This window comes from Odontesthes bonariensis, chromosome 5, assembly GCF_027942865.1.
Source record: "Odontesthes bonariensis isolate fOdoBon6 chromosome 5, fOdoBon6.hap1, whole genome shotgun sequence".
Taxonomy (NCBI): domain Eukaryota; kingdom Metazoa; phylum Chordata; class Actinopteri; order Atheriniformes; family Atherinopsidae; genus Odontesthes; species Odontesthes bonariensis.
In genome coordinates this window covers 6238360-6252041 of record NC_134510.1, presented here as the reverse complement: position 1 = coordinate 6252041, position 13682 = coordinate 6238360, and the positions used below count along the sequence as shown (strand labels likewise).

General features: G+C 38.4%; 1 protein-coding gene across 2 annotated transcripts in view; it reads left to right on the top strand.

The window, feature by feature from the left end:
* Positions 1-10956, top strand: part of cep192 (centrosomal protein 192) — a 55981-nt gene extending 45025 nt beyond the window's left edge. The window contains exons 47-52 of one of the 2 annotated variants that reach the window (XM_075464694.1): positions 258-353; positions 825-944; positions 3200-3312; positions 3637-3763; positions 4168-4226; positions 9476-10956. In XM_075464694.1, coding sequence (XP_075320809.1) covers positions 258-353; positions 825-944; positions 3200-3312; positions 3637-3763; positions 4168-4226; positions 9476-9608 — 648 coding nt within the window. In that variant the 3' untranslated portion in view covers positions 9609-10956. The remainder of the gene's footprint in view (positions 1-257; positions 354-824; positions 945-3199; positions 3313-3636; positions 3764-4167; positions 4227-9475) is intronic. The other variant, XM_075464695.1, reaches the window with a different exon arrangement.
* The last annotated feature ends 2726 nt before the right edge of the window (positions 10957-13682 follow it).

Genomic DNA, 13682 nt, shown 5'->3' with positions numbered 1-13682 from the left:
AATGCAGCTGTTTTGAGACCAATGTTAGATGTTCTCAAACGTTTTCTTGCTCCTTTGCTGAGTTTTGGGGAATATGAGCCTTCTTGTAATTGAATGATTATTCACAAACATTTAATGGAGTCTATCATACGAGTATTGCGTGGATAAAAAACACTCTGAATTTTAGAGACGATCCTGATCAATTTCTTTATAAATGGATAGGTAACAGGACATTCCTCCCAGTTTTAATACTGTTTTGATATATTCTGTCTTCTTAGGGGGTTGACAAAACGGAAGATGTTTACCGGGCCACCTACACTGCTTTTAGGTGTTCCAAGGTCTCAGGAACCCTGGGAACCCATGAGAAGATGCAGGTAGGCTCTCGCTTCCAGTCAAACTCTTCTTTATTATTTAGCTATTTAGAGCAAGTAATTTCAAAGGGACATGGAAGATTGCTATGGGTTACAACTACAGAAGATAATCCTAGAATTGCTGCTTTACATGGGAATAACGGGTGAGGAAGTACTTTTCTCCCCACTCATCAGTATAGGCGGCTACTTTTTTGTTGCATAGCTGTGTAGTAAATCGAAGTAAATGCCCCCCCCACCATTGGATTAAAAAAAAAACAAAACATTTTTTTCTTACCAAATAATAAATCAAAATAAATACTTTAATTTAATTCTGATTGGGGAAAAAACAATTAGTTTATTGTAGTTGTAGTTTCTATTGAAGAATATTTTTTGCACTAATCCCCCCCCCCCCCAAAAAGAAAAATGGAAATTGCATTAGTGTAATGGACATTTCTATGTTGAAGTAGATTAAGTTTGTTTTTCCTGCTTTCCCAGGTTCCTGTGACATTCCTGCCCAGAGACAGAGGGGACTACGTTCAGTTCTGGGACTTGGAGTGCCACCCTGTGTCTGAACCCCAGCAGAAAACTAGAATCCGTTTCCAGCTCTGTGGCTCTGTGAGGACTTCATTATTGTTTTTGTTTTTAATGCTACATTGATTCTGTTTTTTTTTATTTTTTATGAAATTACTCATTCTAAGCATAGGAGTTGCACAATAATATTAGTGAAAATATGTAAACCAAAATGAACAATTTTTTTAGTGCAAGTTTAATGGTTTAATTCTTATTTTTTGGCACTTGGTCTAAACGATTCAGAGTAGCTTTTCACATTTAATTTGGATTTTTGTCAGCCACAGGCATCTGAAAATGAGATGCAACACACATTTGAATACCAAATGTATTGCTAATATTCTAAGTTATATACTAGTATCACTTATTAGTTAGAAGAAAAGTTACACACTAAAATTGAATCTAACACAATTTTATACATTTGAATAGAATCTATTGAAGCCGAAAGTTTACAATTGGAATGTATTTGTGTGGAATCCAGCTTGTAAAAAGGTTATTTCAGCCTTTGCAGTATTTTTCTAAAGAGTCAAGTTATTTTACAAAAATGAAACCTGAAACTACATTTATTCACATGATTGAATCAAAGAGCAATGCTGCAGAACTTACTTGATATCAAAGATGATCTGTTCAGCCTCTACTAAATGCACTCTGTTATTAAAGCACCATATTTTGTAAAGTCTCTGCTGCAACAAAGAGTACAGGCTGTCATTCCTGCCCCCTGCAATACCCAAACACAGTTACAGTTTATAATGGCTATTATATTTTTTTGTTTTTACTCCAACAATATCATTTTCTTTTTGGGATTCATGAAGCATCATTCAATTCAAACTCTTTTCTGCTCCTATTGTGGAAACATTAAAGGGATAGTTCGGGATATTTGACATGGATCTGTATGGCATCACCATAACCAGTGTCGTGCATTCAAACTGACTTACCCCCGACAGTGTCCTGTGAGCCGAGTTTTTGTCCAGTGTTGGTCAAGGCGAAAGTAGTCCGGCTTGTTTGCTGGGGTCAAGAAATTAGCGCGTTTTTCTTCCCAAAACAGTACGTGTGCTAAAGAGTGATTTATTTCATCACAAAAACCGAAGCCGGCAAAAGTCACTCCTCGTTATCACTTGGGCCCTATACTGTCTCTCATTGTGTATCAGTGCGCACGTCATTCTGACCGCGAGCTGTGCGCACGAGTTCACTTTGTTTACTGCTCGGGAAGATGTCTGACAACGAGAGCGACGAGGAACATATTGACTTCTGTTCAGAGCCAAGGGGGTATCTTTATGAACCCGTTTATACTGAGGAGGAAGTTCGCCAAATGGACTTAGATCGGGCAGAAAGAGAGAGGGTGGACAGAGAAGTGATGGAAACAGAAGCTGGAGCCAGTTCTGGAGCTGCGATACCCAGGGTGGCCGACAAATCCTGGTGCACTTGTTTGAAGTGCGAAGTAATGCAGACAGAGGTGGAATGTTACTGCTGCCACGAGTGGGATTTAGTTATGCCCCAGATACAAAACCTTTCCATAGATGAGGATGTCGGCGGCCGCGGGACAGCTGCTGCCTGCATCACAAATAACGGTGACTTCCCTGCACTCCTGAATGCAGGCGTCTTGAGAACTTTTTTCCATGTTCCCAAGATCAACTGGAAGAGGCGTCCCAGACCAGCTGGACCCGATGGCCAGTTGTCTGCAGAGTAAGTGTTGAGCACTGCCAAAGAACAGAAAGACTCGTGCGCACAGCTCGCGGTCAGAATGACGTGCGCACTGATACACAATGAGAGACAGTATAGGGCCCAAGTGATAACGAGGAGTGACTTTTGCCGGCTTCGGTTTTTGTGATGAAATAAATCACTCTTTAGCACACGTACTGTTTTGGGAAGAAAAACGCGCTAATTTCTTGACCCCAGCAAACAAGCCGGACTACTTTCGCCTTGACCAACACTGGACAAAAACTCGGCTCACAGGACACTGTCGGGGGTAAGTCAGTTTGAATGCACGACACTGGTTATGGTGATGCCATACAGATCCATGTCAAATATCCCGAACTATCCCTTTAAGCATGAAGTCGTCAGTTTTATTTATTTATTTTCTCCCGTTTCTGTTTGAATCTGGATAATCTGGGATTGATTTAGCTCCACAAAAGTAATACCTGAAAAAAAGATTCCAATATGTAAATCTCAAATACAGTCTTATGTAATGCATTTACTTTTAATGTTTATATTGTTTATGTAAGCAGGGATGTCTCATATCCATTGACATGGAAGATGCTCTGAAGATGAACACTGTAAAAGCATTATCTTATCCTTGTCTCAAGGGACTGAAGTCTGGCCCAGTGGAAGGACCACAGGAAGGAGACTGTTCTTTGGTGAAGACAGAAGCCACAGTAAAGAGCAGAAAGAGATCTGATTTCTCAGCAAGCAAAACCAGGTTGGTCCAGCTGGATATAAACCTACATTGGATCTGTTCGTTACATCTATAATACATTAAATAAGTTGGTTATTAATAGGTGTAGAATTTTTATAGGGGAAGACATTGTATACCACCCAGTACTTGGTCGAAATCTGTTATGTAATATTTATTTATTCCTGTCTTTATTTCTGTTGTCCTTTACCTATGTATGTTCCTTAAGAAATACAGAATTTCAATCCGATATCGAATGTAGTCAAAATTGGTTTATCTGTAACGCACTGCAAGTCTCGTCCTCAAATTTTAGTAGTTATCTTTATAACTGGCACGATTTACAATTTTCAGCCAGGAGGAGGACATGCGGAGGGGTGTGTATTCTCCACAGGATATGTACACATTTCCAGATACTCGAGTTGGTGAGTTCAACACTCTGAAGGTCAACATCCGCAACAACTCATCTGACACGCATGAGGTGAGACCTTCCATATTCTCATTTAGATGTATGAAAGAGAGTTGTCGTCTTTTCCCCGTTTACTGCAGCAGGGAAAAAGGAGCAGAACTATCTGGTGCAGAAAGTGTCAGAGTTATTGAAGGGAAAGGGAGTTATATTTAAAATAAGTCTGTTTAGATTAGACTCTGAAGATTCTGTAGACAAGACCATGCCATGTCTGGCTTAGACTGTCATAAGTTTAGATTTTATAGTACAGATTGAGGTTGCCATATATTCACTGTTACTCTGTATCGGTATATAAAACTTGCATGACTAACTTGATGTCTGTATACTAAATGATCAATGTTGTTTTAATGCCCAATATTTCTCACTGTGCTTTGCATGGAGTTGATATTTGATGTGTGGCTTCTCTAATTGACTTGCAGCTGAAATTTGTAAAACCTAGGGAGCCCTTCCTCATCAAGCATTCCAAATATTCCCTGAGGTGAGTCATGGTCATCCCTTACAGAGGTGCTCCAATCTACTCTTCTGTAGAAACTTTATTTCTCATTGGTAATCAGGGATTTAATTCACTTGAATGAGCTTTACAATTCTTGCCTACAACTGTTGGTCTACATGTTTTTATATATTTTCCAAAACGTAATAATGTTTTGTAATTGTATCATAGTTCATGTTTTCTTAAGGTGTGTAACATAATTGTCTTATTGGGAATGCTCTCTGTGGGAGATCTTATGAGATTGTGGGACCTGGAGGGTAATGTTACTAAACACAGTACACACTTTGGGCCTAAAGGAGTACTGATGAAGCTTTGTGCAGGCTGTCTGGTCACAGGTACTAGCTCTGTACTGTACTGATGAGGGACTGTGCTCAGTATGTGCATGTGTTTTTGAATGGAAAATTTGTTTATAGTTAAACTAAATAGATAAGAAAAAGATAATAGGAAAATTAAATCTGGTTACTTTCTCCACAAGTAGAGCATCGTCACGCATAGCATTTATATATCAAGTTGCCATGGCATGCAATGCTGCATGTTGTACACCCTGAACCTGTCCCAGCTATGCAGTAGAGGTGGTGTGTGCCCAGTGTGGACAAATGATTGCCTTGTGGTGTTCCCAGCATGTTATGGCTCTTATTGGGGTATCTGCAGGTCTTAGTCTTTTAAATGTATAAGAAATTGTTAGAAAGCTTTCATTCACTCAGAGGACTACTCATCTCTTACGTCTCATTTAAAAACCAAGACAAACTAAGGAAAAGAAAAGATATAGAGAAAGAAGTAATGTTGAAGGAAAGTCTCCATAAATCGGCTCCTACAGAGGATAACTGGATTCATCTAACTACTGCCAAAGCTAAATTAAACACTATAATATCTGAGGAAACTCTGCATAAAATATACTTGACTAAACAAAAAGATTACGAACTGGGTAACAAACCAGGTAAACTATTAGCATATCAAATAAAAAAGGAGCAAGCTGAAAAGACCATAAAAGCCATATATACGTCAGAAAATAAAATAACATATCATCCTCAGGAAATCAATCGTACTTTTTTCAACTTCTATAATAATCTCTATAAATCACAACAGGGCTTTTCTCAAGAAAAATTGGAAGATTACTTAAGTAAAATTAAATTACCGGAAGTTTCTCTTTCAGATAATCAAATGTTAACTTCTCCATTTACAGAAGAAGAAGTACTGGCTACAATTAACTTAATGCCTTTAAATAAAAGTCCAGGACCAGACGGCTTCTCTGTTTTTTTTTTTACAAGGAGTTCTGGCCTGAAATCCGCCCTATTTTTATGGCAATGGTGAATCATTTTTGCGAGAATAATACACTCCCCCAAACAATGAACCTGGCTCATATCAGTGTCCTACTTAAAGGTGGTAAAGATCCCCTATCCTGTTCTTCTTATCGACCTATAAGTCTTTTGGACCATGATTATAAGATTATCACCAAACTCTTAGCTAAAAGGCTGGAGTCTATCCTACCCAAACTTATCAACCCTGACCAGTCAGGTTTCATAAAAGGCAGATATGCAGCTGATAATATAAGAAGAACATTAAATATAATTAATTGCCTCAATAATCAGCAAAAATCTTCTCTGCTTCTCTCTTTAGACGCAGAGAAGGCATTTGATAGGGTGGAATTTAATTTTCTTTTCTCTGTCCTTGATACATTTAAAATAGGCGATAACTTTATTAATTGGATTAAAAGTATTTATAACGGCCCCAAAGCGGCAGTCATTACAAACGGACACTGTTCAAACTTTTTTTTCTCTAACTAGAGGAACAAGGCAGGGGTGTCCTGTCACCCTTACTCTTTGCTACAATGATCGAGCCGCTCGCCACATTTGTTAGAAGTAACAGTAATATCCGAGGCTTTAAGTTGGATGCTAGAGAACACAAAATGTCATTATTCGCAGATGATATTCTCTTATATATTTTAGATCCTCAGCATTCAGTCCCCCACCTGCTAAGTACAATTAATGAATTTGGCAAATATTCAGGATATAAGATTAATCCCCATAAGTCCAATGCGATTTTTCTGCACATGACACCAACCGCAAAAATGCTAGCTTTGAGTGGATTCAACCCCACTCCAAAAGGCTTTAAGTACCTGGGCATATTCGTTACCCCAGAATTGGATAACTTATTTCTAGAAAACTATACTACTCTCTCATCCAAGGTCTGATCAGAATTATCAAGGTGGACCTCACTACCATTATCGCTCTTAGGGAGAATAAATTTAATTAAAATGAACGTTCTCCCAAGATTTCTTTTTCTGTTTCAGATGCTCCCTTGTTCCCTCCCGGTAGAATTTTTCAAATTGACCAATAACTGTATCTCGAGATTTATATGGAGAAATAAAAAGCCTCGTATTAGTTTATCTACGCTTATGAAGCCCGAAGCTTCTGGAGGTCTGGGATTACTGAATCTTCAGTATTACTTTTGGGCAGCACAAATAAGGAACCGAGTTTCATGGATAACAATGAGACAATCAATGTGGGTGAATATTGAGTCAAAACTGGTTGAACCGTTGCTCCTCAGCTCCCTTCCTTTCATAGATCGTTTTGAAAAACTAAAGAATATTGACAAGTGTTTTACTGTTGCTAACACCTTACAAACGTGGAAAAAAATGTAGAAAGAAAATGGGATTGTCCTCTGGTACCTCTGTTCATTCACCTATTTTTCTAAATCCAGACCTTAAATCTCAATCTACCCTGTCTAATACAAGTCAATGGACTAATGTTGGTATAATACAATTTAAGGACATGTTAAAAATGGACTTTAAGGTCAAATCATTTATAGATTTAAAGCTACAGTTTGAGCTCCCAGACACGCTATTCTTTAAGTATTTACAGCTAAGAAGCGTTATCACAGCTCTCATTAAAGAAAAACGATTAAGGTTTGAAATATCTAAATTAGAGGAGTTGTTGCTCTCAGAAACCTTAAAAGGAAAAATTAGTATATTTTACGACCTTATGATAAAAGAAAGCCCATCATCATTTGTGTTGGTTAGGAAAATATGGGAGAAGGACATGGGGAAAATATTTGATGATAATGCATGGTTAAATATTTGTAACAACATTCACTTCCCCTTTACAAGTAACAAAATCAAAGAAGGTAATTTCAAATTTATCTACAAAACCTATCTATCCCCTTCAAAAATGCATAAAATATCAAAAGATATCACAGCTGTTTGCCAAAGATGTAGTAAGGCGGAAGGGACGTTCATGCATATGTTTTGGGATTGTAGCCTATTAAAAAAATTACTGGAGCTCAATCCACTCATTTACTGAAGTAGTTTTGGATAGACAGTTTGAACTGTCCAGTAGTCTATATCTACTCAAGGATATAAAGGCCTTAGTGTTGGATCAGTCGAAAAGAAGATTATTCATTTTGATAACTCATTTTGCAAAGAAATGTATACTTATATTCTGGAAGAATGAAGTACCCCCATCTTTTAAGATGTTTGTGGATCAATTATCCTCTTTCTTGGCCTTAGAGAAAATGACTTTGGAGAAATATGACAAGGGTTATCTTTTTGATGATCTTTGGCGTCCTATAATTTCAGGTTTGACAAACTTGAACAAGTAGAGGGATAAACCTAGACACGATATTGGCATTCCACTTTTTTCTTTTTCTCTTATGCTGGTTAGTAACTATATGTACATATTGAGGTTGAAAGCAAAGCCCCCCCACCCCACCCTGCCAACATTAACAATTATACGTGTATATATATATATATACTATATATGCATAGGCCCTAACAGACACTTGGGCATTTATGGATATACATATGGAGGTATGACGGGACATGGGGGTGGGTTTTACGAGACATTATTAGACTTTTTTTTTTTTTTTTTTTAAATCTTATTTATTTATTTATGGATTTATTTTTCGTTTCAGGAATTAGCCCAAGTTTTATGTTTTTAATATATATATGTATTTTCTTTTTTCATTAACATAACTTATTTTCTCTTTTCTCTTTCATACAATGTTGTGTTTTGGATCATCCCCGTATGGGGGAGGGGGGTGTTGGAGGAGTAAAAGGGTGGGGGGGGTTGTTGGAGGAGTAAGAGGGTGGGGTGGGTGGGAATATGAATGGGGGGTGGGGGTTACGTGGGAAAATAATTCTTTAAAAGGACTTGCAAGCCATATGAAGAAAGACAATTTATGTTTGTATTATTTGAATGTCCTTTGAAAATAAAAAGATATTACAAAAAAAATTAAAAATATGATAACATTTGGATGTAAAACATTGGCTGCATCAATAAAAAATGTAGATGTCAGAAAGCTTTCATTTCGGGCTAAATTTTATCTGGCATATCTTTTCTTTTCTTTTTTTTTCTTTTTTTGTGTCCCATAACTGAAAGCGGTAAACTATGAAATGCTTGCATATATAAAATTGGCAAAAACCAGCTGGGAGATGCCAGTGGAGTTTTGCTAATCCTGTGTTCTCATGTAAATTTATACATTGAAATTCAATTATTTAGTTATACCTTTAATTGATTAGTCCCAGACATTCATTTTGTTGGTTATCCATGTCCAAGTAATGAATGAAATTTACATTATTAGGGGTCATTTTCTCATTAGGATGACTGTATTGATTTTTAATTAGTTTAATCCTTTATTCCTTAGTTAATTATTCCTTTATTATGTAAACCTTTGTTTTTTTTTTGTTACACTGCAGCAAATTGGGAAAACATGTTTAATCTGAAACTAAAGCTGTCAAATATTAAGCATGTTTGCTTGATCTTAATGAGTTAATGGATAAGATAAAACTTTTTCAGCCAAAGTGTTACAAAGTGATATGCGGAAAAATATCTGAAAAAATATGCTCTTCATTAAGGTAAATGGCTACGGTCTATACATTGACTAATAATTTGCTAATTTCCAGATCTGAAACTGAAACTAGTAAATGGAGCTTGGGGATTCCTGCAGAAACCCTACATTTTACTCTTCATTTTCATGCCATCCACACTGAATTGATGCATTTACCCATTATGCCCATTTACTTTACAATCATGCCAGTATGCAACATTTGGTGTGCATGTACATAAGAGCTGTTGTAAGTTGTTCTTTTTGTTAGGGGGCAATCTATTCATTTTGATTATCTTTAAAGGAAAAACATGTGTATTTGTTTTTGTGCATGCGTTTTCTATATTCATGCCATAAAATGTTTCTATTAATAGTCTTTAACTGCCATACTGTGCTTCTTCTTGCTCATCCATCAGATCACAGCATTACCTGAAGCTACCAGTCAAATTCAAGCCCAGTACCACAGGCAGACACACAGGCTTACTGCTCATCCAGTCAGAAACGAGTGGAAGTCTTGTAATTCAGCTGACTGGTGAGGCATTGCCTTGAATTCTACAGCCACCATCATATGCCACCTCCTTGTGCTGTCCAGTGGATGCTCTCTGCTCTACTGTTCACCATGAGATAAATGAGCGCAACAAGGAAGAAAAGGCCAACCCACACACTGCTAAAGATCAAATAAAAGCAAGCTTTGATTTAAATCCTTCTTTTACACAATTTGGGGATTTGTTGATTAAGTGGAGCTTCGTGGGGCACACCTACTGAGAAGGCACAGGTATTCTCAGCTGGCCCACAGAAAAAGAGAAGCTAGATAGTCAGGCTGACTGGCTCAGAATTGGTCTGCACTGTTTTTTTTTTTTTTTTTGTTTTGTTTTTTTAGCTTTTTCAGAAAGCTAATGACAATTGTCACTTGACTCTAGATCTGGTATTTGCTTGATCCTGTAGTCATATCACAAGGCAGCATTGTTGCTCCCACAATCCCTGTCAGACAGTGGCAGTACCAGTTGAAATATATTTAGGATTACTTGCAGTTGGTCACACAGGAATGCCTTTGTCTCTTGTTTGGCAACAGGGCTGCAGGGATTTTGTCTTTTGAAAAGCTGCATAGTGTTGTTTTTTTTCCTGTTATTACATTGTGGAAGTCTGAAAAAGAAACTCTTTGTCTCAAAAGCTGATGAAGTAATTTCTGTATTATGATTGTCAAACAACCACAACATATTTAAGAATTCTGTTTTTATGGATTCACTTCATTTTTAGATTACTGCTCTAGATCTGTCTACATTTTATAAGATTTTTCTTATCTTCTGCACTGGTGTGGTTTCTATGGAGATGGCTCTTCGAGTCCACCTGCACAGTAGTCTTTGTCGGCACCATGTGTTGCCGTCCCAACAACCTCTAAGACTCATTCCAAACAGCCCAGATGTATGGGATTAAGTCCTGATCAGGGCAGCTCACAGCAACATTTGGGTTGTTAATGACTGTTATTACATGCTAAAACAGTTTCCTTTGGTGGGGCTTTTGTTGGGCAGCTTGCCAGGTCTGCTAAGTATGGTTACCATGGCAAAATTAATCACCGTTCCAGTCACAGAAAATTAGCTCCCCGTTTCCTCTTTTGGCTTTAGCGCAAGTGGCCAGAATTGCTTGGGGGCTCGCCTTCTATTATCAGTTTTGGAACTGGATTGGCATGAGAAAATGTGTGCAAACTTCTTCAAGAATGTGTTGTTAACCTGTTGGATCCCACACATTGTCACAATAAGTTTGAAGAACTTTTAATATTGAGGCAGTATTCTGTCACAGGTAGCTCCAGACCTCCATCTGGACACTTAGATTTACGATTTGCACTGTCATGTAACATATTGTGTGTACACATTTTTTTAATAAAGTTTTGTGATAAATAGCTTTGCTTTTTTTGTTTATTCGTTTTTTTAATCCACATTGCAATTGAGAGGTATTTGGAAAGTATAGCTTGCAATGATTACATGTATCCAATTGTTTTGAATTATTTCATTTCTATTAATTCAGCTATATTTAATGGTTCAATGCAACAACAACTGCATGTATCTTAAGGATGGACCGTTAGTTGGTAGAGGTGTGTGACTTAACAAAAAGTGTGCCAAGTTATTTAGTAGTGGAAGGCTGTTTTCTGAAACAAATATTTATTCATTTAAAGATTCTGTTAAAAGATCAGTAATAAAATAACTAGAGAACCCTCTGTTTGATAATCTTAGATGCATTTTTAGCCTTGCCACATAAGCTTGGATACACCTGAAAACATCTAATTTTGATGAGTATTATGCAATGTATAGTCGATATACAACACAATCTACTCTGCATTCAAATTTTTAAACGTTCCTTCGCTGGGATGCGACAACGTATCCTTTCCTGACCTGTGCAACCTGTGAAACGCAGAGGTGTCACCTTTGGCGCTCTGGCTGCTCTGTGTTAAGTGACCTGCAGGTGGCGACAAAGCACCATTTACCGCCCGGCTGTCAGCACCGTGCACTGTACAGTAAGACAGCTGAGCTTTATTTTGCTTCCCAGCTTTGACATCACTGTAGTGCAGTTGGACTTGACGTCTGGCAGCAACACAACAGCAAAGACTTTTAAATGCCGAGCCACGGCGAGTTTGCATGACAACCATTTACAGGTAGGACGCCTGCGACATTTTCTAAATTACTGTACACTTGCGCCTTTAAAATGCATATTGCTGTAGTCGTAGGCGGATAGAGGAATATTGACGTTATGCTAGCTAGCGTGGCTAAACGGTTGTCAGCCTGTCTGGTCGGGCTCTGACTTTGGGTTTGATGGTGGAAGTTGCTGTGCAGAGTTGGACCCGCTTTCCAAGCTGCGCCAGACCGCTGAGCTAAGCTAACTAAGCTAAATTAGCACCCATCAAGCAGGCTAATCCTGGCACCCATCCATCCGCAAGGGTCACAGCACCAGTCCGCTATGTTTGTCCCTTCGTTGTGACGCTGCGTCTCTCAATGGCCATGACCTCCTCGTTTGCGCTTGTCACCGACACCGAGATCATTTTTTTTCTCTGTCTGCTGTGTCGTTAGATGTTTTGTCCATTGTGATTTGAATTAACAATCTAATTGCGAAATAAGATTAAGAGTCTGAGGTGACACTCATATTTCAGGCCAGGAGGCTACCCAACTTTTAGTCACGCTAATCAGGGGCGCAATGCACTTGATGAACAGGTGGAGTAGCTTCATCAGAAGTCTGTAGATACAAATCCGTGTTTTGGGTTCAACCCTGGAGGGTGGGATGAAGATCACACTGGGGTACAAAAATATGAACACCCATAAGCATCCTCACAGTTTAAGGGGAAAAAAGATTCAATTGTGATTTTTACTCCAGCCTTCTTGCGTTGTCCATAGCTCTTTGCTTTGAACACTTCCAAAAAAAAAAAAAAAAAAAAGCTGCGGGTTAAATAATATTTCCAATTATTTGACCACTGAAAAGTGAACCTGAGATTTTATATGCCCACGTGCCAGCGATTTAAGCTTGACTACCGTTTTTTTTTTTTTTTTTTTTCTGTTAAAGTGACCAAAACAAATGCGTCAGTCTAATTTTATTGGACTTCGCTGTGACAGTGGTTGGCGAAGTGAGGTCTGAAAACAATCCCAACAGACCCATGTCTCAAAGTATGAAACTCTAACAGCCCTATGGGACTGTTGATGTGCACGTGACACTTTACTGTGTCAGAGCACGGTGGCTGTGCTTTATCCCAGCCCTCTGACAGGGTTTACAATAACTTGATTCTGAGCTTTGTTCACTGATGAGCTGCATGAAGGGCAGGAGTTTTTCTCTTAGTGAATTTAAATACATGCTGAGTTTGTCTTTGGTTCCTTGCCTGGCTGACTGTATAGAAGCCCTCTGGAAACTTACGGTGACTGCTTGTCCTGAAAGTTTCAGTCCAGAACCCCTTGAGCGAGAGTCCTTGAAGCTATAGTCTAATTGTTTCTTTCTGTCTTATTGCCTGTCTGTGACCCCACCTTCTGCAAAAAAAAAAACACGCCCACTCAAACATTTTCATATGCTATTTTTCTATTCCACACACATGCATGCGTTTGGCTGCTGTGTCAGAGTCTTTGGCAGCAGAGTGCACTGCAGTAAAGCAGGAAGCTCGAGTAGGTGATGTATCTTTATCCTCTGCTGCAGCACTGATGAGGCATGCTGTTGAGGTAAAGCTTGATTAGTCAGGTTCAATGAAAGAACATCTGTGATTAATAGTGAAGCCAGCAGGAATGTGAGAACACCAAGTACCAATACTTGTCCTTCTAAACAGACATTTCTGTTTGCTGCTTGACTTTAAATCTTTTCTTTTTCTGGTAATGTTTGGACTTGGCTGACTCTACTACGTGAAGATGTCACTGCTAAAACTGCTTCAGTAAACTCAAATGTATAAGTCATTATCCTAGAATGGAGAATGATTTCTAATTAATTCACTGTGCTGGAGTCAAGCGCATTCATACTCTTTAAATGTGCACCTCCAGACGTCTTTCAGGAGGAGATGATTGTGACATTACTTTGAACGAGTGAAGTTACTTGGTTTGACATAACATTAGCAAGTGGCTGACAAGCTTTATAGGGTGTTTACATCAAGCTGTCACTGAGCTA